At 44.6% G+C, this 25,319-nt stretch overlaps 1 protein-coding gene across 2 annotated transcripts; it reads right to left on the bottom strand.

Annotated features, from left to right (window-relative positions):
• Positions 1-544: 544 nt before the first annotated feature.
• Positions 545-25,256, bottom strand: ALG12 (ALG12 alpha-1,6-mannosyltransferase). Of its 2 annotated transcripts, none has more exons than XM_077834777.1 (10): positions 25,068-25,256; positions 13,177-13,382; positions 12,864-12,996; positions 11,732-11,905; positions 10,151-10,345; positions 8,900-9,003; positions 7,056-7,279; positions 5,381-5,550; positions 5,103-5,178; positions 545-1,349 (listed from the first exon to the last, which is right to left on the bottom strand). In XM_077834777.1, exons 2-10 carry the CDS (start codon positions 13,336-13,338, stop codon positions 1,118-1,120), a joined length of 1,470 nt encoding a protein of 489 aa, XP_077690903.1. In that variant the 5' UTR covers positions 13,339-13,382; positions 25,068-25,256; the 3' UTR covers positions 545-1,117. The 2 variants fall into 2 exon arrangements, with proteins under 2 accessions (XP_077690903.1, XP_077690913.1); XM_077834787.1 differs by lacking the exon at positions 25,068-25,256 and adding an exon at positions 24,701-24,848.
• Positions 25,257-25,319: the final 63 nt, after the last annotated feature.

Raw genomic sequence — 25,319 nt, 5'->3', positions numbered from 1 at the left:
CACACCAGATCTAGTGTGGTTAAGAAAACAAGATGTCACAAGATTTAAATTGATACACCACATCCCTTGTTTATTTGAGTAGACTATGCAGGTTTACTTAGCAGGAATTACTGGTGAGAGGTTATGGATTCCCAAGGGTGGATTCCCAGTGCTGATTTTGATCATGTATCTGTGTGAAAGCTTATAGTCTAAACTGCGTGAAAGCTGAGTGAATCAGTCTCAAAGTATGATCTCTAAACACAAGGACATATCACCAAACCTATACTATACAGTACATTTGTCTCCTAAATATGTTCTAGCCCTATCCCTTTGCAAAGTCTTCCAGGACAACTTAACTCCCTGAAATTTATAGAAATGAATGTTTTTATAGGTACATGTCTTTGTTACGTATCAAGATAGTTTGGTTGTGGAGGAAGGATTACTGAACAAAAGCCTAAATATTTTTCTCTGAAATCTAAATTGTCCTTTCTCCATGTTCAATATAAAAATGTGATGAACCCTCTTCTAATTCCCAACTCTGTCTCAAGGTGGTGCTTGCCAAAAAGTACAATTGTGCTTCAAATGGGTTCTTGTAACTTTAATTATTTAACAGCTTACAAAGCACAATTATATATAGTGACAAAGCTACAATGAATGTGGCTTTGCTATGATACAAAATGAGATTATTAAAGTTTCACACAGCAATTTAGTGGGAAAAAAAATCACAATTTATACAGTAGAACCAGCAAGCAGTACATCTGTAATGCCCAAGGATTAAATACCACAGAATAGCATACGCCTGCTCCATTATATTTTTCATACCAGGCATTTAAAAACATGTATATATTGCATTGGTAAACAGGCCAAAAAAAATCAAATTATTTAATAATGCTGACCTTGAAAATGTTTCAAAGAAGATACATACAATATACAGTTCAATCATGATGTGGATTGGATTTACATAACATTAGAAAGCTTTCTGTAATTTATGTAAGAAACAGCTGTATAGGTAAATAAGTTAATCAGTACAAAGATTGTATTTTTTCCATAGCTACTGAATTGCATTGTTAGGCAAATTGCAATTATTTTGGAGATTATCAAGTCATCAGTGAAGTTATGTCAGAAAACTTCCTTATGGTCAAGAAGAGCGAGTAAGCTTTTCCAACAGTATTAATTTTGTTTTTAAGCTTAAAGTAAAAGGAGGTAGTTTGGTAAGGTTCAACCCAATTCTGTCGATGCCTGATATATGTGCAAGTGGCCGATGGGTCATCTTGTAACGAGATACTTGAATTGGATCCATTTCCATTAGAATGTGTGTATAAGACAACATCATCTGGTCCCCAGGTTTAACATCTTCCCTTTTGTCATACCTGTAAGGAGTATGCAGTGGATTTATTTGCATTCTTTTCAGAACATACTAAACTTCTGCTAGTTATCTGCACAGACATGTACTATCAAAAACAACATAAAAGGAATAAAAAGATTCTCAGTCTAATTCTCATCATACTTCATTATGTGAGCCACAGAAACAAGTGCTGTTCAAAGGAAGTCAAACATTGCATTAGCAACTCTTCCTGCTGCTACTTTGGTAGTCCATAGAGATCTGTGAGCTGCTCATAGCATATTTCCTCTCTGCCCCTCTATTTGAAAGCTGTGGAGAAAAGATTTACTGTGAGGCCTGTGATTAGCAGGGGAGGGGGAGTGGACTGGCTTTCATTAGGATCTGATTATGTGGGTTTGACTTATTAGGCTGCAGAAGGGGCAGTCCCCTATTGCTGGCAGGCAGTTGCAGTGGGGGTCCAACATCATGATGGTGCTGAGTCATCTCTTCTCCCCCCACCGATAAAACAAGTAGGATTTCCTACTGGTTAGGGCTCTAGTGTAGAACTTGGGATTCCCTGGGTTCCATTCCCTACTCTGCCACAGGCTTCCTGTGTGACCGTGGGACCAGAGTTACAAAGGTACTTAGGTGCCTGAAGATGCAGATCGGTACTTGGCATGGTTTATAGAAATGCCTATGCATGCAAAATGCCTAACCTGCCAAGAAACTTCTGTAAATTACACTAGGGCCCAGATCTTCAAAGACATTTAGATACCTAACTCTCAGTGAAATCAACAGGAGTTAGGCAGTATGTAGGCACCTATCTGCATCTTTAGACACCTAAATACCTTTGGCCATCTGGCCACTTGTTGCTTCGTCCCTCAGTTCCCCATCTGTAAAACAGAGATGGCAGCCCAACTGCACAGGGCTATTGGAAAGATAAATACATTAAAGGGGATAGATAGAAACATAGCATGCCCATGAAAATATAATAGCTCTAAGGGAATGCTATTTTCTTAAGTAAATGAGTCAGGTTAAATCATAGCCTTCATGAGACTGTGTACCATGTTGCATTAGGTTCCACGTAGTGGGAAGATAAGAAATATTTATATTTTCACATTATATGTGTATATTTTCCATTGTACATAAATGATTCATAAAGATAAATCCTTTTAGCTAATTTCTAAAGTTATGTTTAAGTTATCAATTTGCTTCCCTTCTGTAATTAGAGTTCCCACTTCTATACCTTGCAACAATGGGGCAAGGAAGACGGAATGAAGAAACTTCCTTACGTGTCAACTTGTACGTCCACCAATCCTTCACATCTAAGCAATTTCTTCCCTGGTGGGATCCAAAGGTTACTCTAAAGTTGCCAGCAAGAGGAAGGGCCTTAATTCCAGAACAAAAGCTTCCAAAACTCTTTAACACTAAAACTCAGCTCTGATCAATCCAAGTTAGTTTTGACATGAAATAACCAGCCTCATCTTTGCTGAGGCTGAATCAAATTAATGAACATTGAGCTAATGAGAAAAACTGACAGGAAATACATTTGTCCTCTAGCAACTGCTTGTCCCTCGGTATTCACCTCTGAGATGCAACTCACAGTGATGGAGAAGTCAAGAGGGGCAAGGATAACAAAAGTTAATAGAAACAGAACCTTCATTCCAGCAAAATCCCATTAAGAACACTAATTTCAAAGATGGTGCCACAGCATGAAGCACATTCCGCAGAATCCCAAGAAGCCTGTAAATATACTGTGTAATGGTACACTAATGTATGCAAACTACATATTTATCGTCTCTCCTAAGAAACCACCTTTTCGGGACTAAGCAGTTTAAGGACTATCAGATCCAGCTACCATTTGAGATGGCACATCTGGTCAGGCTGGTGGAGAGAACATGACATCTGGCCAACAGCCTTGCCAGTTCCAATCCCATAGTCTCCCTCTGGGCTACTAAAGGAGCTATCATTAGGATGCAAGCTTTCCTGAATATTATTACAGTATTTTAAAATAATACCTTATGCTCATACAGCACCTTTCATCCTGTTCAAAGAGTTCATGCTAATGGAGGAAAGGCAAACAAGATTATAGACCCATCCAGTTTTAGAATCTACATAAAGTTTCTTTCAGTCGCTCTTTGAAGGCAGATAATGGAATTCCTGCATTTGTCTTGGGGCAAATAGAATATCTGGGCATGCCACTTCAAAACACTTCTAGTTATACACTGCAGTTATCCTGATGAAGCATCAGTCTGCTTAGCCACTCCATCCATAAATCTGATTATCCCTTTATGTGTACAGTCTGTGAAGACAGCAAATTATTTTCTACCCATCTGCAGGGCTCTTGCTTCCTCATGCCAGAGGGAAGGTCTGGTACTACCCTGAATCTTTGCATTATTGTGCTGTGTGATGAGAACCTGGTGCCTGTGTGTATGATCGTCAGCTGCTGTTTATCCCTGACCTCTCTTATGTTGATCCTTATGATGAATCAGCCTTTCCTTGATGCACCTTTCTGATGAGCAAAGATAACAGTGAGTGACAAACTGCCCCTCCATATCAGGCTGCAAGCCCACAGAACATCTGTCAGAGTGACAAAATGCTATTACTTTCTTTTTTCCATCACATTACGGCCTCACATTCTATGCTGCACCACTAACGGGAAGCAAAAACTGGTTAAAAGCCATCAAAATTAGGCATCATATACAGAAAATGTAAAATAGTCCAAAGTACGTTCAGTAAAGTAGCTTGCTGAATAAACAAGAATTGGGGCACTCTAGCTACCATATCTGTCTTACCACATGGGGGACGACGACATTGTACAATTATTTCTGACAGTTCATGATTTAGAGCTTCCTCCAGATTCCAACATGTGAAGAGTAGTCTGACATGAGAGTTGAACAGTTGTGAGGAAATGTCCTCACTAACATATTCAGTATTGTAATTAGATTGAGAAAAAGTAGCAACAATAAGTGGTGCCAAACTGGCTAACTTCTGCACTCCTGACAAAAGCTAATTGGTTCTTCCTTCTCATTTTCCCTCCTCCCTGACTCCAAAAACCATGAGTTCTCAGATCACCTCAAGAACTAAATTACAACTCCCGCAGCTCCCATTAGCCTGGAACGGTGAACCGCGGCCAGTGGGAGCTGCGATCAGCTGAACCTGCGGACGCTGCAGGTAAACAAAGCATCCCGGCCTGCCAGCGGATTTCCCTACGGGCTGCGTGCCAAAGGTGGCCGATCCCTACTCTATATGATGGAAGGGATATTCCACATAACTAAGGCTATATTTGAACATGCAAATACCGGAACATTTTGTCACATTTTTTCAATTTAAGATATTTGCCACTGTTCTTAAAAATTAGGATAAATTAGGATACACTCTACTGTCATCAGTTGAAAAGTGATGGACTACTACAACGTGTTTTGAAAGATCCAGTGAAGTAAAAATGGATTTTGAGGGTTATCCAGGACACATTTTTATCCAGTCACAACAAAGGTAGTTGAGTTTAATAAGCTAAGAGATTTTTTGATTTTCCCTCTTGTGTCTTTAAATTATCTCTGGTACTTAAACAATAAATGGGCCAAGAAAAACAGAAAACAAAAAGCTTCACGGACGTTCCATGTTTGGTAGAGAATTCTTACAGACTTCACCAAAATTCCCTGAAGATTTGATTGCCCCTGATCATGACTTAACACACACACTGTGTAAGAATCAGTGTCCATCCGGTTTGCCAGCATGCATGCACACAAGAGGGAAAAACAATGTTTACTGTCTTGACAAAAAACACTTGCTCATGGCATACCTCCAATTCGAGTTGACTTCCAAAAATCGAGAAACTCCAGTCTGTGCAGCAGCCACATCAATATGGACAGAGACATCTACAACAAAAACAATACTATTTCAAAATGCTTGTAACTACAGTACACCTGTAAGTGAAGAATAAGCTATGTAACCATAAAGATACATGTAAATATTCCAAAATAAACAATATCTAATGTATTTATGAGAAATGTACAGCAAAGAATCCTCAAAACTGAAGTTAGATGAACACTACTTAACATTCAAACCAACTTTACATACCTGCTGTTGAAGGCACCAACTCATGTAATTTCTGTATTGCAACTCCTCCAGGGTAGTTGAAATGTGAAACATATAACGATGTTCCTGAATAAGCAGCATTAATTAGGAGATGTGTCATAACCAACAGCGATCCGAGTTTATATAGCCAGGATTTTTTGTAGTTATGTAAACTGTTAAGGGGTAAAAAAACCAGAATGAAAATTCGCTGTTGATCTTGCCTTTACGTTCTGTAAGTAGTTATTGGGGCAGAACATTTTAAAAATAAAAGGTTTCACTGTTGGACAAAAGCAAGAGTGAGGATGACTGCAAGTTCTATTATATTAACTAAAAAATTATAACACTGTATTTCTTTCCCTTAATTCTAAAGGAATTATTTTGAATGACAAATTAATAGTTACAATTACAACAAATAATAAAATATTCATAATAACACTTTAACACTTCTGTGTTTTTAACCTTTAGCTATAGAAATAAACATACAATTCTCAAAAGCACTTTGGAATTTCACTTTAATTTAATTAGATTTGTTTATTTAAACAACTAATTTCAGTTCTTTAAGATAAACATTATAGTTAAATGTACCTAATTAATTAGCACTAAGGAGTTTCCCGAGTAAAGTAATAAACAGTACAGCTATTCACTGGAATGTGCCCCTTTCTCTTGTGGGTGAAATTAACTGAATTATACCACTACGCTGGGGTACAACTTGCTGCAGATATCTACTTATAACTTTCATTAATTGGAGTCACACATTCATCAAGGAGAACAAAAACCTGTATTTATACAGCATATACAATAAGATTTCTAATAAATCATTTTAATGAGTCAGACAATAGCGATCCCACTTTATTTATAGTGTTGTAACAGTTCTGGCCTTAACTGAGGACTTAGTTAATAAATAAACTTTTAACTATCTGGTTACAAGACTAGGACTATGGGCCAAATTCTGGAACTGTAACAAACCTTTCCCAAACAGGTGCACATATGTATTGCAAAGAGAGTGCTAGTGGCTCTCAAACTTTTTTCATTTGCGGACCCCTACAAATTTTCGAATGGAGGTGCAGAACCCTTTGGAAATTTTGAATGGAGGTGCGGACACGTATAGAGATCTATTGCCTGTATATATAGTTGAATTCTGTTCCATCAGTTTTCAGTCCAAGTCTTTTGCGGACCCCTTAAACATAGTCCGCAGACCCCCAGGGGTCCACGGACAGCAGGTTGAGAACCATTGTGCTAAACTACTTCCATTTTCGGCTGGCAGCAAGCAACCCAAAGCACAGCCCTGCCCCCCACCTTACTCCTGTTGGGTGCCCAAATAACATGTTCCTGGGGCATTGCTAGGTTAGAAGCAGCATGCTCATAAAAGAGTGGCCCATGCCCCATAGTCCAATCCTCGTGCACCCCACTGTGACTCTTGCTATGGAGAACCTTCAGAGCTTTGTGCTGAGCTAGTATAGGGCAGCCAACTTGCAACCTGTGCTGCCACTGCTGGCCACAGCAGTTCTGGTACAGAATCTGGCTCAATCACCACCTGCGTACATGCACTCCTTTGGCTAGCACATTACATTTAATCTCTTTCTCCTCTAAGCGATAAAAGAACTGACCAGCATCTTGTAAGCTACTATCAAGTTTGAACTGAGAATAATCTTTTCAAGAAGCATTACTCTGAACTTACATTCGTGTGCAACCTTTGGCAGCCACTATGTTGAAGACGGGGAAAGTGTATATGATAAACCGCAGCTCTTTATGTGGGAGAAAAGAATACAAAAAAATAAAACCCAGCGTTGGTAGAATTAATACCCGAGTCCTTTTGTCTGCTGCACCTAGAGGCACAAATATAATGCTGCATCCCAAAGCACGAGGCAGGGCTGAATAGAAATACCACAAGAAAGGAGAAGTCTTTAAGATGAAAAGGGAGTTAAGGATGTTATTGTTATCAGCAAATGTTTGGGTTAAAGTAACTTTATCCTTTCAGATGTTCTGCAAAACTTTTTTAAGTATGCAATAAATGTATTTAGTTTACAGCTATCACATTGTTCCAAATTACTCATATATTGAACTTCTAAATAAGACAGTTTAGTCATTTCTGAAGATTTTGTTTTCTTCACTTAAGTTTTGCAGTCATCTACAGAGCTGGTTGAAAAATAGGAAAAAAAAGGGTAATGAAAAATGTTGAGGAACTTGATTTTTTTTTACCAGCTTCCATGTAAAGAAATAAGCAAATGAAGGCATGTTTCAGTGGTCCATTAATATATCCTTGGAAATGCTATGGGCCTTCATTCCCCTCAAGCATTCAGGTATCAAGACAATGAACATGGTACAAAAACCTATAAAGCAGCATATAGGCATATATTAATGAACCACTGTGCACAAATACACAGCTAAATGCAATTACAACGGGGATCCTGAATTTAAAGTCTTTTTTTAAGGATTATAAGAAAAATAAGAGAAGAAAGGAAGGGTACGGGGAAAAACATTAATTTGGTAATTTGAAAACATCTTTTTCCTTTTTTTTTAAGTTTCCTGGACTTTACAGCTTCCCTTCTCCCTCACCCTTTGTGCTCAGCTGCCCTTGCAATTGCAGTCGGTGATCCACTGGTCTTTTCCCACTCTCTTCCTATTGCAAACACTATGCTGGGAATGTTAAACAGTTAGACAAAGAGAATTAAGAAGTGGGTAGCAAGTCAAATTGTTGCCGAAAAAGGGAGCTGGATTCAAGGGGACAGAGAGATAAAATGCACTCTCATGAAAAGCCCTCTTCTCTTTTCAAGGTTAGAGGCAATGAGGTAAGAGAGGAGGAGTCAAGGGGTGATTTTGAAATCGGGCCCTTAGCAGTAAATACAAAAAGGAAAGGGCAAATTGTAGAGGTTTTGTAAAGGAATAACTGCCAGGGGTGGTGGTGAGTTGAATATAGCACCAAGGCTGTGACTACATAGGAAAAGTTGAACCCTTAAAATATATATACATCCGGGTTGTTCCACTGGTGCCACCAGCAGCAGAAGCTACAGCGTAGATGGGATTCAGACATTTTTGCAACTGGATCATCTAACCCTACTCTTAGCCACTGCCTGTATTACAGCTGCAACCGCTGTTGCCACCACTGCACTAATGGGGAACGATGAATTCTGTTTTTGCCAGTGTAGATGCAGCACCAAGGCCCTGGTGATAGGGAGGACAGTGGAATTCACAACCAAGAGGGAGAGAAGAGTGAACGATAAGGCAGTGAAGAGACTGAAGGACAATGCAGGATTGCACAAGGAGCTTGATCCTGTGCCCCTGGAAGTCAATGGAAAAGCTTCCTTTGACTTTAATGGGGCAGGAGCAGGCACCAAGAGGAGGACAGGAGAGAGGTATGTCTTGGAACTGGACCCCACAAGGTAAATTTCAACTGAATTCTGTCATTGATGCCAAACATTTCAATCATGTCACAGCTGAGTCCCATGAATAAATCAGTACAAATATTTGGCTTAGCTGACATAAGGCCATGTCCTTATTTTCCTATATATATTTAAAGGATACTCCCCAGTTTGAACTTTTATTTAAAACTGTATTATACCAAAGCACTTTCCCCTCCGGCCATAGAAGCTGCCTCCAAAATACGGAGTCCACAGCAACTGTTAGTCCTAGAAGAAAAAAAAGATATCTAAGACTGAGGAGCTTATCCAAGCTGAACATTTGCCTAAGAGATTAACATAGACTGGGACACCCTATGAGCCTGATCTAATGCCAATGGGAGCCAGATCATGCTCTGGGTCTTGTGCTGACATAGAAATGTGACAGGTAATTGCACAGTTTGCATTTCATTGTAGAAATCACAGGCACTATTAGAGAGAGACTCATACTGTGGTCTTGCTCTATGTCCAGTGTGAACAATAGTCTGGACTGTCGATCAGGAAGGATGTGAAGCAGGGAGTGGCTTCTCTCTGTTAGCATCCTCCACCTCACAGTGCCGGAGTAAGTGAATGCTGATGTGCTCAGAATTATCTTCCACTGCTTCTCCTCTCAGTGTTGTAACACCCTCCCCCCTGCCCATAAATAGCAAATGTATTGATGCAACCACCATCAGGCAGACTCTGAGAGCATGCTTTTTAAGAGAGTCGTGTTGTCCATGAGGAGGCTCAGTGGGTCTACATATGCTCCAGGCCTCCACAGATGGCTTGAGACCCAGGCGATTTCAGTTTTTCTGCAGTGACCAACACCTAATCTATTAAAGTTAAAGAAATGAAATAATAAAAGATGGGAACATAGCATGTACCAGGCAACTCAAGTATCCCTAGAACCTGATTTGTGTAAACCTCCCTCCTTCCATCTTCCTCAATATCATCTTGTGTCACATCACATTACATCTCATTCCCGGTCTGAGTTCGCTACTTAGGGTGCAGATCTCAGGCCATTTGATGGTAATAATGGCCAACCCCCCTGAACGTTGTGAGTGGGAAACTCCATCTCATCTTACCATAATAGTGCACTCTAGGAAACGTTGCAAGTTGAAACATGCAGCATTTTCCGGCCCCTACACAAGTTCTTTCTGTGTAGAAGACAATATGGTCCTAAGGTTTTTGCTAAATATCCTGCATTTCTCCCAGAGTAAAATTTCACCAGTTTAATGAATACATTAGCTTTCTTGTGGTGAAAACAGAGGAAATTTATTCTTAATTTTCACTTTTTATTGAGTAAGTTTTACTGCAGGCATATTTTTAAATAAAAGAAGACCTTAGAAAAAAGAGGAAATAGTAGATATTAAATTCAATGAAAAAAAGGAGCACTTACCCAACCAAACAACGCCAGCAGCAACAGCATGGGAAAGCATCTTTAAAATGGGGATTCTTTTACTTAATAATGTCACCAGAAGCATGAGGCCCAAGAAGATACAGAGCTCTGATCTGAAGACAATAATTGCCAGTGCTGAGAACCAAATAAATGGTCCGTGCTTTTGCTGTATCCAAGATGTAAGTGCCAAGAGAACTGTAAAAAGATATAAAAACACTGTATTAACCACCGGACATCTTTAAGGTTTTTTTTAATTCAAGTATCTCCTCTATTTTGGGCCCTATTCAGTATTCCTACTGCAGCAAAGCTTTGCCAGAGAAAGGTATGCAGAATAGGGCCCTTTGTAAAGTACTCTAGTTTGATGCCCTAGCTAACTAGGAACAGGTGTATCACAAAGGAAAGAGTCTGGAATCCCTCCCCCGGGAGTATATTTAATGAGTGACATGAACAACTCTACTTGTGACAGGGTACTGAAAGCTTTTCTGAATCTAAGTGGTATGATTATTACTATTATAATTTATTCTGTGACAGCCAGTGTGCTTGTTATTCTCATGACCTGTGTGTATCTTGCATTAATGCTAATGGCACTCAGATCCAAGCATCAAGAAGAAAATGTACCCTGCGTCTCCTAAGAACAAAGAAATATGAACACATTTGGGTGGCTAGTTGCACATGTGTCACATCTCTATATACTATGGGTTCTCTACTTTTTTTCATAGTGTTGGCCACATCCTAACAAAGATCATATTGAGCACCAGTCGCGATCACAAAGCATCCATGTGGAAATTACAGCAATTGCTTATATGAAAGAGTAATAGTAGAAAAGTATTTTAGTAGTCTCAATACCTTGTACAGTGCTTTGAAAAGGTTATCGCTGTGCAACAGTCACTTGATGATTCAATGTGTTTTTATTCTGTTCTATATAGGTTCTTATACTGCCCTCATCTGAGTACCTTCCAGTAGTGCATTAAGGGACACAATTAATATCTGCCTCATGTGACTGGTTGTTTCTCCCATCCTCTCTCCAGGGGGAGAACTGTGTGTGCAGTGGAATCTTCTGGTTTGGGGGATTTTTTATTTTTCAGATGCGTTTAGATCAGGTCAAAGAAGAGCATATTGCACTTAGAGAGGGAGGTGGTGAGGTTTCTGATGGTCCTTATTTCGGAAGGGAGTTCATTGCCTAGTCTCAGACTATCCTCTGAGGTAGCTCTGTCTCCTGCACAGACTAGCTTTACCTTTACTACAGATTTTTAAATCGCAAGAATGTCCAGAGGCTGTGCAATGGCCACGTGTTTTATAAATAAAATAAATGTAGTCAAATCTCTACTTAATCAAAGTCACTACTAGGTAAACTCCCTATATATTCAGCTTTAATACAACTTCAGTTTAGCGAATTATTTTAACACATATGCTATAAAACATACAACCACAGTTCTCCAGACTCCTTGCCACACAGTCCAGCCATCAAGCATATATACATTAACTTGGTCTGACTACATTTATTTGTCCATGTGCACTCACTATCAATAACGTTAGAAATAATTTCAAAATGTATATGACATCCTCAAAATAAATGCTTACCAACAGGAAGTGCGAACATATTGGGAAGTGTTCGAGTGCAATAAAACATTAGATGAAACTGAGTAACAGTTATTAGACAGAAGATCGTCGATACAGTTGATCCAAACTGCTTTCTGACTTCTTTCTTTAACTTCCATAGTGCATAAATCACACTAAGCCCCAGACTTCCTCGGACTTTTGTGAAGAAAAAAAATTAAGATAAGAAAGCAATGTCAGGTTGCTTATTGATGTAGGCAACAACAAAGAGGAATGTTAAGAAATATTAAATTACTATTGCATAAATACAAAGAAAATATTAAGTAGTGCAATATTTAAAAGATGGGGTAAGGTGTGTATAAAGAAACAGGCAAATTATGTTACAATACAATATTTTAGATCAGACTTAAAAGAATAAAGTATCCAAGGTAGTGTTTTCAGTGCAATCCATCCTTGTTTGGTTGTGACTCAGTATCGCAGGGGCTGAGTTCTCTGAATGATGTTACGTGGGGTGGTGTAGCAGGGTGGTCTGCCCCTTTAAGGGCCTGCGGAGCCAAGGAGCAGCAAGCCCTGGCCAAAGGAGAAGCCCAGAAGACAGGTGCTGAGAATGACCAAATCCAGCTAAGAAGCAGCCAATGATTGGCGCTGATTCCCAGCAGGAAGATATAAGTGAGGAGCCAGCTCTGTCAGAGAAGGAGAGCCAGGAGAGACAAACACTTCCCTGGTCCCCAGCCCCCAGGGTGTGTGTGTGTATGTGTGTAGGCGTGGCTGACTGTTTTGTCCCCAAGCAGTTAGGCAGACCCACCAGACTACCGGTAGATAATAGTATGTCTAAATAAAACACATTGTGTCCATAAAAACCTGGATGTGAATTCTGAATTCCCTTCCACCATCCCCTCAGTTTTCTGTTAGAACTCTGTTACTTTAGTATAACTTTCTTTGTGTTGGTTACCTGGTAAAAAAAGGATGGTGGAACTTTTAAGTTAGCATTAAGTTAAATAACTCAAGTCTTGCAAGTTCACTTGTAAAATAAACATACTACCATATTCTCCAGCATTGATCCAAAACACTATACCTTAGAACAGTGTTACAGACCAGTACTGCAGAATACATCACTATTCAAGATCTCCTTTCAGACCTGATTTAAAGTTCATACCTATCAGTTGTGAGTAAAACTTGGACATTTGCAAGCTAGACAGCACGAATATAGCTGGGCTGGAAAGCGCAGCAATAAAGACTGGTCCAAGAAACGTTCTTGGGACAACTCCAGGAAACTCATGATGGTCGTACTGCAAAGAAAAGAAAGGCTCAGTATGACAGGCAAGCTAGAAATAATGTCTAAGAACAGATGAATGTAGCAGAACTAGACAAATAATGCTCTTATGATTCATGTTGCATTTGTGCTGGTCAAGAGAGAGATGGGTTATCTTGGACAGACCATAAATAATAATGTCCTCTTTCCTATTCACCTTCTCCAAGTCCAGTCTGTGGTACACAATGTCATGGATGGCTTGGAGGTTGAAGCTCTCCTCCACTTTTGTAAATGGACAGACAGTTAAATATGCAAAGGCCACAGCAATGATCAGCAACAGCAGGAGTGATTGTCCACTTGAGCTCCTCTTCTCAGCCATGCTGGATATGAAATCCACATATCGTCTATTATCAGAGATCAAAACTGACAGAGGGGAAAAAATGAAATTCTATTAACATCATGACAACGTGCCTACAAAGGGAAAAGGAGAGACTAATGCATTTTAATAAAATATGAAGGGAAAGACAATGCTACTGTACATGTAGCCTACTGCATGACTAACAGATCAAGTAATCAATCAGGTTTTCATATATACTAACAAAGTGAAGTATCTTGCCAAGAGTATACTCAGCCAGTGTTCCATGATTTGCACTGACTGCCTGAAGTTTAAGGTTTTGGCTTTACTCTATAAAGCCTTAATGTCTTATGCTTTACCGTAAAAGACAACCTCTCTCCACATAGCATACTGCCACCACAAACATAAAAGAGAAGGAGCTGGTGGCACAGTGTTTTCTGTGCGAGTCCCATATCTTTGTAACTTGCCCCTCCCTGTGGTGTGAAATAGCCTGACTTTAATAATTGTATGCAGTGTTGTTGTAGCCATGTCGGTCCTAGGATATTAGAGAGACAAGGTGGGTGAGGTCATATCTTTTATTGGACCAACTTCTGTTGGTAACAGAGACCAGCTGATTTCTGAGGCAGTTTCCGTAAAAACAGTCCAGATGTTTACAAGAACAAACTTTGAGCAAAACAATATATTTTCCCCATGTTTAAAAAATTCTTACAACTGAAGCTCATCCTGGTGCCAGGAATGTGCCTTTTGCTGTTCCCATGAAAATCCACCCAAATTTACCAAGTTATGCAGCTCTAAAAATCATAATTCACCCATGCTCAGTAGGGAGATGTTAGAGGGTGATAGTTAAATTCTCTGCAAATTCTGTCGGCAGACATCATGTTCCTCCCCCCAAACACATCCTACGTGCTGGCTAGGCTGCATATGTTCCATCCCCACAGCGCAACTGAGGAACAGTGGCGTAGTGGAACTGGAATGCACCAGCATGGTGTTCTGGCTCAGTGCACCACCCCTTACAGAGTGGGGGCAGAGTTAGAGCAGCATGAGGCGGGGTTAAAGGATCAGGCTGGTGCGGAGACACGGCAGTTTAGGACTACACTGTTGGTGATGACACTCGGAATGTGAGTGCTGAGCACAACTTTCTTTGTAATTGCTCCCCCTGGTTGCCATGGGCCACTGTGGTACCATAAACTGGAATTGTGAGCAAGGAGTCTCTCTATTATGTGCTCTCAATGCCCTCCCCCCCCACCCCGATAGCACCCAGGCAGTATAGAGAAGGAGGTAACTTAACTGGAATGTAGAAGGGTGAAGAGCAGAGGGGAGACCAACACACGAGCCAAAAGGAAGACTGGGACAGGGACCAGACAGAACGAAGGGCAGAAATAGAAGGGATCAGAGGTATAATGGTCTGTAACTACTAGAATATGTACACCTTGAGAACCTAAAGTTGATTCCAGGATTCTTGAGTCTCACCATTCCCCTGCTGTCAGCAAATACCTGTGAAACCCACTGGCAAAGTACGTGTCTCATCTACCTCTACTGTTTGGCCCATGGAGAGAATGACAACCTACTACCAATTACTGTGTTACCCCCAGAGGTCTGTACTGGAAAACTAAAGGTTCCAACACCATTGATAATACATCCAGACGTCAGTTTGGTTTTACAAAAAGGAATTTTTTTTCCATTTTTCTTGGTTTGTAACTTTTGGCACTGCCAAATATAAGCAACAATGCCAGTCCGAAGCCTGGGTAAAAAAGGAGGGTTCTGCAGTTAGGTTTGCTACCCATTCAGGTAAAACCTTAATGCAACTGAAACAATTCAGTCCAACAGAAATTTGAGTAAGTAGAGATGGAGGTCAAAACCCACGTATGAGAGTTATCAGTGAAAGCCAAAAGAAAGCTGAGATCTCAAGATATTGAATCCTGATAACCAAATCTGTAACCCGAATAGGCATGTATATACTTTATATAGTACAGGAAAGTTGGCACAGGTCACACAAGAAATGAAAAAGTACCATGTGAACACAGTGTCAGTGAGACAAGATGGCCAGGGAGTGGCAAGATAGTGTCTGGAGCTACAATGTTATATTCAGGAAGATGAATGCACAAAAGAGGTGTATAAATTATGCTGGATAACATCACAGTGAAGACCCTCTGGTTTGTGAGCCAGTGAACAACAGATTAACAAAAGCTAGACTATAAATAAAACATAGCAAATGTACAATAATCGAAGTATGCACTAACAAACACAGCAGGTGGCAGCGAAAAGTACCCATTCTATGAGCAGGTGTGTGGTGGGCTGTATAGACTCCACACCAGGGACGGGCAAACTTTTTGGCCTGAGGGCCTCATTGGGTTTCTGAAATTGTACAGAGGGCCAGTTAAGGGAGGCTGTGCCTCCCCAAACAGCCAGGTATGGCCCGGCCCCCGCCCCCTATCCTATGCTTCTCGCCCCCTGACGGTCCTCCCAGGACTCCTGCCCCATCCAACCCACCCTGTTCCCTGATGGCCCCCCAGGGACCCCTGCTCCCTGACGGCCCCCCTGCTCTCTATCCCCTTAACGCCCCCAGACCTCCAACCCCTAACTGCCCCCCACCGCCCCATCCAATCCCCCCTCCTTCCTGACTGTCCCCCAGGGACTCCTGCCCCATCCAACCACCCCTTCTCCCTGACAGCCCCCAGACTCCCGCCCCTAACTGCCCCCGCACCCCATCCAACCCCCCCTCCTTCCTGGCTGCCCCCCCAGAACTTCCCTGCCCCATCCAAACACCCCTTCTCCCTGATCGCCCCTGGACCCCCCCCCCGCCCCTAATTGCCCTCTACCACTCCATCCAACCCCCACTCTCCTTCCTGACTCCCCCCCTCCCTCCCCCCAGGACTCCTGCTCCATCCCCCACCCCTGCTCCCTGTCCCCTGACCACCCCCGGAAGCCCAGCCCCTGACTGCCCCCCGCCACCCCATCCAACCCCTCCTCTCCTTCCTGACTGCCCCCTGGGATCTCTGCCCTCATTCAACCCCCCTGTTCCCTGCCCTCTGACTGCACCGACCCCTATCCACATCCCTGACCACATCTCTGACCACCCCCCGAACTCTCCTGCCTCTATCCAACCCCCCTGCTCCCTGCCCCCTTACCGCGTTGCCCGGAGCACCGCTGGCTGGTGGCGCGGCTGCACCAGGACAGGCAGCCACGCCATGCAGCACAAAGCACTGGGTCAGGCCAGGCTCTGCAGCTGCGCTGCCCCAGGAGCTCGCAGCCCCATCACCCAGAGCATTGCACCGGTGGCGCAGTGAGCTGAGGCTGCGGGGGAGGGGAACAGTGGGGGAGGGGCCGGGGGCGAGCCTCCCATGCCAGGAGCTCAGGGGCCAGGCAGGACGGTCCCGTAGGCCGGATGTGGCCTGCGGGCCATAGTTTGCCCACCTCTGCCCCACACTGATAAGGAAGGCACACCCTATGTGCAGGATTAACCCTCCCCCCCTCGCCACCCCTGTCAATCCTGAATGATAAGGAGGAGGCCAATAAAAAGGAGGAAACTGCAAGTAGCTGTGGGGGTAAGATCATCCTGAACAGAAAACTGCTGGAGCAACTCCTGAAGACACAAGGGGAACTCCCATCCAGGAGATATCCATCCCCAGTTCTAGGGGGAGTACAGTGAACTCTCAGGGTAAGCCTGACAGAGTGATCCTGATTTCAGTAGCCCAGCCAGACGGACTTGTCAAAAACTGCTAAGCAGACTGTCCTGCAATAAGATGGTATTGTCTGCCTTTTTCCCTGTGAGTTGGGTCAGTGAAGAAGATATTCTCGGGTGTACTGCTGAGACATTTAATTTTCATTTTGATCCCCCATCAGAAGAAATTTAAGAAAGCCCACAAAGGGTAGGGTCCCCCTTTGCAAGGATTAGGAAACTGGAACCTGTGTATAAGCCATGCAGCATAGATAACTGGGCATCACCAGGGTCTCCCACCATCTGCAAGCTGCACCAAGTATCGGATGACATGCCTATTCATGACATCAAGCTAATGATAGGCAACTTGAGTGCACAAATCAGCAACACCTGTACTGGATGGAAAGAAGTAATGGGCACAGCAGTGGCAGGCATCCAAACTGATAATGGTGAATGGCTCTTGAATCTCTGTGGCACAAAAACCATAAAAATCTCTTCCAGCAGAAGAGGATTCAAAAGCTCACACTCAGATCATCAGAGAATGCAACTATCAAACAGACAGACCATGTGTGTATATCTAAGAGATGGGCAACTTCCTGGAGGGATGTCAAAGTCAGCAGAGAAGCAGATGTTGGCTCAGATCATTATCTTTGAATGGCCACATTACAACTTAGACTCAAAAACCCCACAAAAATGGAAACAAGAATGTTATAGAAATAAAGAAGTTCCAGGACAAAAAAACAAAGATCGATTTCCAGATTGCACTTAACTGTTCTACTGTTTTACAGGACCAGACTGATGAAAGTCTGGAAGACACATGGCCAAACTGGAAGAAGATGGTAGTTGAGACAACTGAGAAAGTAGCAGGCCAGCGAAGGGGGCAGAAGAAAGATGCCTGGATTACATCTGGAACATGGGAAGCAACTGATGAGCTAAAAGCTCTGAAGGCCAAAAAGGAACAGTGCAAGACACAGGCAGAACTCTTAGAGGTGGATGCAAGACACAGAGAAAAGGATAAAAAAAAAATTAAAAAATTAAAGAACAGATGCAGATAAGATAGAATTGCCTGGGTTCAGGAGAAGACTATAAGGCAGCAATAACAGCACAGAGGGGAGATTTCAAGTAGCTCTATAGAATAGTGAAAGACATCTCAGGAAGAGCCAGACAGACACAGCTCTGAAAGATAGGAGACAAGCTAACCAAGAGTACCCAAGGGAGGAAAGAGAAAGCAAGGAAGACCAAGGAAGAACTGGCAGAAGACAGTGACAGAGGATACTGAATGCGCTGGCATCACTTGAGGAGAAGTACCACAGCTAGTGAGTGACTGTAATGAATGGAGGAACTGGACAGCCCGATGTGTCATAGGCACAGGAGGAACTAAGGTAAGGTTTGTTTAAAACTTAAGATATTAACATTCTTTTACCATAGTTGCGTCAAAAGTTGCAAACTTAAGCACTTAAAAGTTAGGAAATGCCAGTATTAAGATTGCTTATGAATCCTAAATTCCGCCCCCCCCCGATGCATGTGCATTATAATACAACCTTTAATTACTGATCATACACTACTTTTTTTTCCCATAGGACACCAAAAACAATGAGGAACACACAATTAGTGACTACTACAATCTTAACTTTTGAGTGCTTGGTTTTGCAACATTAAAATTTTAACAAAAAGATTTTCTTTTCTCTTTTATTTGACTCTAAGTGCGTTCAGAATTAGGAGGCTGCAAGGAAGGTACATCCCTTTGGGATTTGCCACAATAAGGCAAATCCTTAATTCCTTGAGCTGTGTCAGCTGCTTTGACAATGTGTTTTGAAGGTGGCCTTAAAAGTATTTTTAAACTTAGAAGGCCTATACCAGGCTTTTTTTTTCCTTCAGGGAGGGGATGGCTTCATTACAAAGTGGGGTGATGTAGTGCACATCATAGTAGTCTTTCTAGGTTTTAACATCTCTTGAGTTCGGGGCAATCAAAGGAAGAAGGCTGTAATTCTGGACTGCAAATCTGAGGAGAAAACTTGTTAAGATTTCTATAGACAATGGTGGTAACCAGGTTATCAAAATATTAGGGCTGTTGATTAATCGCAGTTAACTCACACGATTAACTCAAAAATTTAATCACGATTAACTGCACTGTTAAACAACAGAATACCAATTGAAATTTATTAAATATTTTTAAATATATTGATTTGTATTACAACACAGAATACAAGGTGTACAGTTCTCACTTTATATTATCTTTTATTACAAATATTTGCACTGTAAAAAATGATAAAAGAAATAGTATTTTTCAATTCACCTCATACAAGTACTGTAGTGCAATCTCCTTATCGTGAAAGTGTAACTTACAAACGCAGGTTTTTTTGTTACATAACTTCACTCAAAAACAAAACAATGTAAAACTTTAGAGCCTACAAGTCCACTCAGTCCTACTTCTTGTTCAGCCAGTTGCTAAGACAAACAAGCTTGTTTACATTTACAGGAGATACTGTTGCCGGCTTTTTATTAACAATCTCACATGAAAGTGAGAACAGCCATTCGCATGGCACTTTTGTAGTCAGCGTTGCAAGATATTTATGTGCCAGCTATGCTAAACGTTCATATGCCCCTTCATGCTTCTGCCACCATTCCAGAGGACATGCTTCCATGCCGATGATGCTCATTAAAAAAATGATGTGTCAATTAAATGTGTGACTGAACTCCTTGGGGGAGAATTGTATGACTCCTGTTCTGTTTTACCCGCATTCTGCCATATATTTCATGTTATAGCAGTCTCAGATGATGACTCAGCATGTTCTTTTTTAGAACACTTTATCAGCAGATTTGACAAAATGCAAAGAAGGTATCAATGTGAGATTTCTAAAAATAGCTACAGTACTCAACCCAAGGTTTAAGAATATGAAAGTCTGAGAGGGACGAGTTGTGGAGCAGGCTTTCAGGTAATAAGGACCCCTGAGGATGGATCTGGGTGCTATTTTGTCAAGTTATGTGGGGAGTGTCTAACCTGACATTCCTGATGGTATTGGTGCTTTACCAGCGACTCCAAAATAGACTGGGTAAATTAAAATTGGTATATTTGACCTGGCGGGTTAGGGAACCCCTAAGGTCAAGAGGAGGGACTGAAGGGTTAAAATCCATTGCTGATGTAATAACCTGGCATATGGATTTGTGTACAGGCCCAAAGTCCAGAGTTTGGTCAAGAGGTCAGAGGCCTAGCAAATAGCGATTAGTTAAGAGAAAGTAGAATAACCAAAGATAACTTTGCTTTTGCTAAGATATGCCTGGCCAGCAAAACGCCAGATGTTGGGGGCAATAACTGTGCCTTATTCAAAGTTGCAAATAGAACAAAGCCCTGTTTCTGTTGTGTTAGTTTCTTCTGTAGGAAGATGTTCTTCCCACACATCCAACCTTGAGTTTATGAAAGGTTCAAGCATTTCAGTATAAGATATGGCCTCCTCCCATCTCCCTTTCCCAGGGACCAATGCCTGCCTTAAAACACAAATGAATAACTTGAAAGACAAACTTTATTGCCATATACTTTCACTGTTTCTTTGCTTTTACCCTTGGATATGTATCCATTGGACAATCAAAGAAGCTACTTCATTCCTACGGACTCCAAATCAGAATTCAATATATATATTTTATACTAATACATTTATTAAAGTACTAATTAAATGTTAAATGTTAATTTGTCAATTTAAGACCATGGGCAGACCATTATGTAACCTTTGACCATTGGTTACTGTGCTATTATGTCTTGTTGCTAGACCTATCTGGGGGTGTGGGACTGCCTACCCTGTCACTTTCCCCTGCCCATGGAAAATCCATTTATTCCATTGTAATCAATTGATTGACAGTGTCTCTGAGCCTAATAAGCAAGGTGACACTCCGTCAGTGCTGTTAAGTAATAAACTCCTGTGCTTGACTTCTACACGGTGTGGATTTATGTCCTTCAGCATCTGACTCAGATGATGAAAATTAACATGCGTTGGTCCACTCTGCTTTGGATAGTTATCGAGCAGAACCCGACATCAGCATGGACGCATGTCCTCTGCAACAGTGGTTGAACCATGAAGGGACATATGAATCTTCATTTGCAGCTGCCACGTAAATATCTTGTGACGCAGCTACAATAGTGCCATGAGAACACCTGTTCTCTCTGTCAAGTGACATTGTAAACAAGAAGCGGGCAGCATTATCTCCTGCAAATTGTAACCAGACTTGTTTGTCTGAGCAATTGGCTGAAAAGAATTAGGACTGAGTGGACTTGTAGGCTCTAAAGTTTTACATTGTTTTGTTTTTTAATGCAGTTTATATTTTGTACATAATTCGACATTTGTAAGTTCAACTTTCCCGATAAAGAGACTGCACTACAGTACTTGTATTAGGTGAACTGAAAAATACTATTTCTTTTGTTTTTTACACTGCAAATATTTGCAACCAAAATAAACATAAAGTGAGACTGTACATTTTGCATTCTGTGTTGTAATAGAAATCAATTTATTTGAAAATGTAGGAAACATCAAAAAATTTAAATAAACGGTATCATGTTATTGTTTAACAGCACGATTAATTGCATGACTAATTTTTTTAATCGCTTGACAGCCCTAAAAAATATCCTGAAATATTTTGTTATTTCTAATAAACGTTAACACAATCCACAATTATTATGTCATTTCATAACCTTTTGGGAATGCTTTCCAGAAGGTGTTAGAGCCAATCAGTGCAGTTTTCCTTTAAAGGAAGGGTGTTTGACAGAATGAATGGCTTCAGAAATATGATTACAAATACACTGTTTATAGTTTAACACTATGAGATGCATGATGTGAATATTTATACCTATGTTGTCAAAAGACAAACTTTTGTCAAATTTTTACCCTGGTTTAATTTTAAACGCATGGCCTGTAGCCAGGGCTGGTGCAACCACTAGGCGAACTAGACGATTGTCTAGGGTGCCAAATGGTTAGGGGTGCCAAAAAGCGGTGCCCTGGCTCGGCAGGGAGAAGCTGCCTTCCGGAAGCACTGGAGAGCCAGAGCGTCGGCTTGTGGGGGCTGCGAGCCCCAGCCATGGAGGAGCCGGCGCGGCGCAGGGGGGCAGCAGCCCTGCAAACGCGGGTGGCGCCACTAGCGGGTAGTAGCCGCGTCCCCCACCCCTCCTGCCCAGGCTGCGGCCCAGCACCCCCTCTTCCTCGGGGGCACCTGCAGGCTACAGCAGATGCTTACGGGCGGCGGCCCCCGGGCATCCCCCGTCACCATACTTGAGCTCTGCGGCTCCCGGGAGTGTGAGCCACTGCCCCTCCCACTGCCTCAGCACTCTGTGGGGGAGGGGCTGTGCGCGAGGCAGCATGTTCTGCCTCCACGTGGAGCCAGCGTCTGACCGGCATGGGCATGGTAAGGGGAGTCCCAGCCGGGGGGCAGTCAGGGAGCAGGGGGAAGGTTGGATGAGTCGGGAGTTCGGGGGGTGGGGGAGGGAGACTCGGAGCAGACAGGGAGTAGGGGGGGTTAGATAGGTCGGGAGTTCTGGGGGCATGTCAGGGGGAGGGAAGTGGTTGGATGTGGCATGGGAGTTCCAGGGGTCTGTCTGGGTACGAGGCTGTGGATAAGGGTTGGGGCAGTCAGGGGACAGGTAGGGGGTAGAGTCCTAGGGGGGCAGTTAGGGTGGGCGGGGGTATCAGGAGGGGGCAGTCAGGGGACAAGGAACAGGGAGGCTTAGGTAGGGGGTGGGGTTCTGGGGAGCAGTTAGGGGCAGGGATCCCAGGAAGGGGCAGTCAGGGGACAAGGAGCAGTGGAGGGGTGTTGGGGGTTCTGAGGGGGGTAGTCAGGGGGTAGGAAGTGGGAGGGAGTGGATGGGGGTGGGGCTAGGGCAGGGCTCTCCACCCCGTTCTCTTTTTTGGTTGTTGAAATATGGTAACCCTAGGTGAGAGGGGAACCGGGGGCGCATGGGGGCTGGTGCCCTCATGCATCTGCTGCAGCCTGCAGGAGCCCCCCCAGAGGAGTGGGGTGCCGGGCCGCAGCCTGGGCAGGAGGAGCAGGGGGGCAGCTGCGCCGCCGCCTTTGCAGGGCTGCTGCACCCCCGTGCCGCGCCCAGTGATGAACTGCCAAAATCTTAACAATCGGTTCCCTCCTCACCCCACGACGGGGTCGTTGCCCACCCCTGCCTCCCGGAACCCCTACCCCATCCACCCCCCTGACTGCCCCCAGAACCAGGCAGGAGGGTCTTGTGGGCCACCGAAGCGGATGCCCACCCCACCCCTAAGAGCCAGAGGGACCTGCCGGTGGGCGAGGTGGGGAGTTCCGGCGGTGCTTACCTGGGGCAGCTCCCAGGAAGCATCCGGCAGGTCCCTCTGGCTCCTAGGGGCAGGGTAGCCTAGCTAGGGGGGAAGCAGGGGGAGCGGCCACTCCCCCCACTGATCACATCAAAAGTGGCGCCTTAGGCGCCGACTCCGTGGGTGCTCTGGGGCTGGAGCACCCATGGGGAAAATTTGGTGGGTGCAGAGCACCCACTGGCAGCTCCCCACCCCACACCTGGCCCCAGCTAACCTCACCTCACCTCCGCTCCACCACCTCCCCTGAACGCGCCGCCCCACTCTGTTTCTCCCCCCCTCGCCCCCGGCCTCCTGTGAATCGGCTGTTCGGCAGCAAGCCTGGGAGGGCTGAGAAGCAAGTGGCGGCTTCACGCTCAGAGCCAGGGTGGCGGAGGTGAGCTGGGCCGGGAGCAGTTCCCTGAGCGCCCCCCGGTTACCCGCTGCGGCGTGGGCGGCCCTCCTCATGTCCGTTCCCCCCCACCCCAGCTCACCTCTGCCTCCCTGGGCCTGAGTGCGAAACCGCCACTTGCTTCTCAGCCCGCCCCAGCTTCCCATGCGAACAGCTAATTCGCGGAAAGCCTAGGGAGGGGCGGAGAAGCAGAACAGGGCGGTGCATTCAGGGGAGGAGGTGGAGCGGAGGTAAGATGAGGCTGGGGGGGGGGGGGGGCTGCCAGTGGGTGCTCTGCACCCACCAAATTTTCACCTTGGGTGCTCCAGCCCTGGAGCACCCATGGAGTTGGCGCCTAAGGCGCCACTTTTGGCCGGTTGTTAAATTTAGAAGCTCTCCCTCACAGAACAAGCAGTTCTAAAAGGGCTTCTAAATTTAACAACTGGTTGCAGCCAACCGGCTCCAGCTCACCACTGGCTGCGCCGGCTCCTCCATGGCTAGGGCTCGCCGCCACCACGAGTGGGATGCTCTGGCTCTCCAGTGCCTCCGGAAGGCGACTCCTCCCTGCCGAGCTGCTGCAGCGGCCCAAGCCCAGCAAAGCCAGTGAGTGGACTCGGGGCTGGGGCCGCCGGGGTGGGGAGGGCTCGTGGGGGGGCTGTGCAGGGGGGTTCAGCGGGTGGGGAGGGAGAAACCTGGTATGGGGAGCAGCCCCTGGGCATGGCTGGCCCCTAGGGTCTGTAAAGGCTTGTTGGGATTTGCCCCTCAATGAACCAATGTGCGGTGGTGGGAGGCGGGGGCACGAAGGTGGAAGTTTCGCCTAGGGCGCAAAATATCCTTGCACCGGCCCTGCCTTTAGCTTAGATTCCCTACACTCTCCTCAATGACCCAGTTCAGTCGCTCTCCCAGCTGGCAGGGGTGAGACATGTCCAGATGGGCCCCCCTCCCTGCACATTATTATTCCGCTGTGTGCATTCCTCCAGCAGCCAGTGCTGTCGTAGGGGAGCCCTGGCCTCTTCCACGCATTAGTGAAAACCTCACCCTGCTTCCACTGGGCAGCCCCAGCTCTCCCCGTGGGCGCCTCGCGAGCCGGGCAGCTCCGCTCAGTCCACTGCACAGCGCTGTGGGGAGGGGAGTCGGCGGGGCTCGCGCAGTGTCCCACAGCGACGTGCCTGCCACACGGTCACGCGAGGGCCGGTCACGCGTGGATAAGACAAGTCAAACGAATCCCCCTCATCCTCCCTGAGTCCCCTCCCGCCTCCCCTGGAGGCGCCGGCGCCCCGCGTGACGGGGGACCCCCGGGGGAGAAGACTGAGGTGTGGAAGGGGTTGCAGGCTGGCCAGCCGCCCCTTACACTCCACCCCTAGCAGCCAGGGGCCAACCTGCCTCCACAGCCGCCTGAACTCACCAGCTACAGCCCGTCAGCCACGTGGCCGCCTCCCACAGGGCGCAGGTGACCGCGTCAGATCACCTGACCGTACAAGAGGCTCCAGGCGGCCATGGTGGATTCGGGCAAAGCACCCACAGCAGGCATACGAGCCCCTGGACGCGCAGCTTCTAACAGAAATGGGCGCCAGGTACGAGGTCGCTGCCTGGCTCCCGGCTGCCCGGACTCAAAATGGCCGCTGAGCGTGCAGCCGGCCCCGCCCCTTGCTCTTTC

This window comes from Eretmochelys imbricata, chromosome 1, assembly GCF_965152235.1.
Source record: "Eretmochelys imbricata isolate rEreImb1 chromosome 1, rEreImb1.hap1, whole genome shotgun sequence".
Lineage (NCBI taxonomy): Eukaryota > Metazoa > Chordata > Testudines > Cheloniidae > Eretmochelys > Eretmochelys imbricata.
The sequence above is the reverse complement of the archived record's forward strand: the minus strand, read 5'-3'. Positions and strand labels throughout refer to the sequence as shown.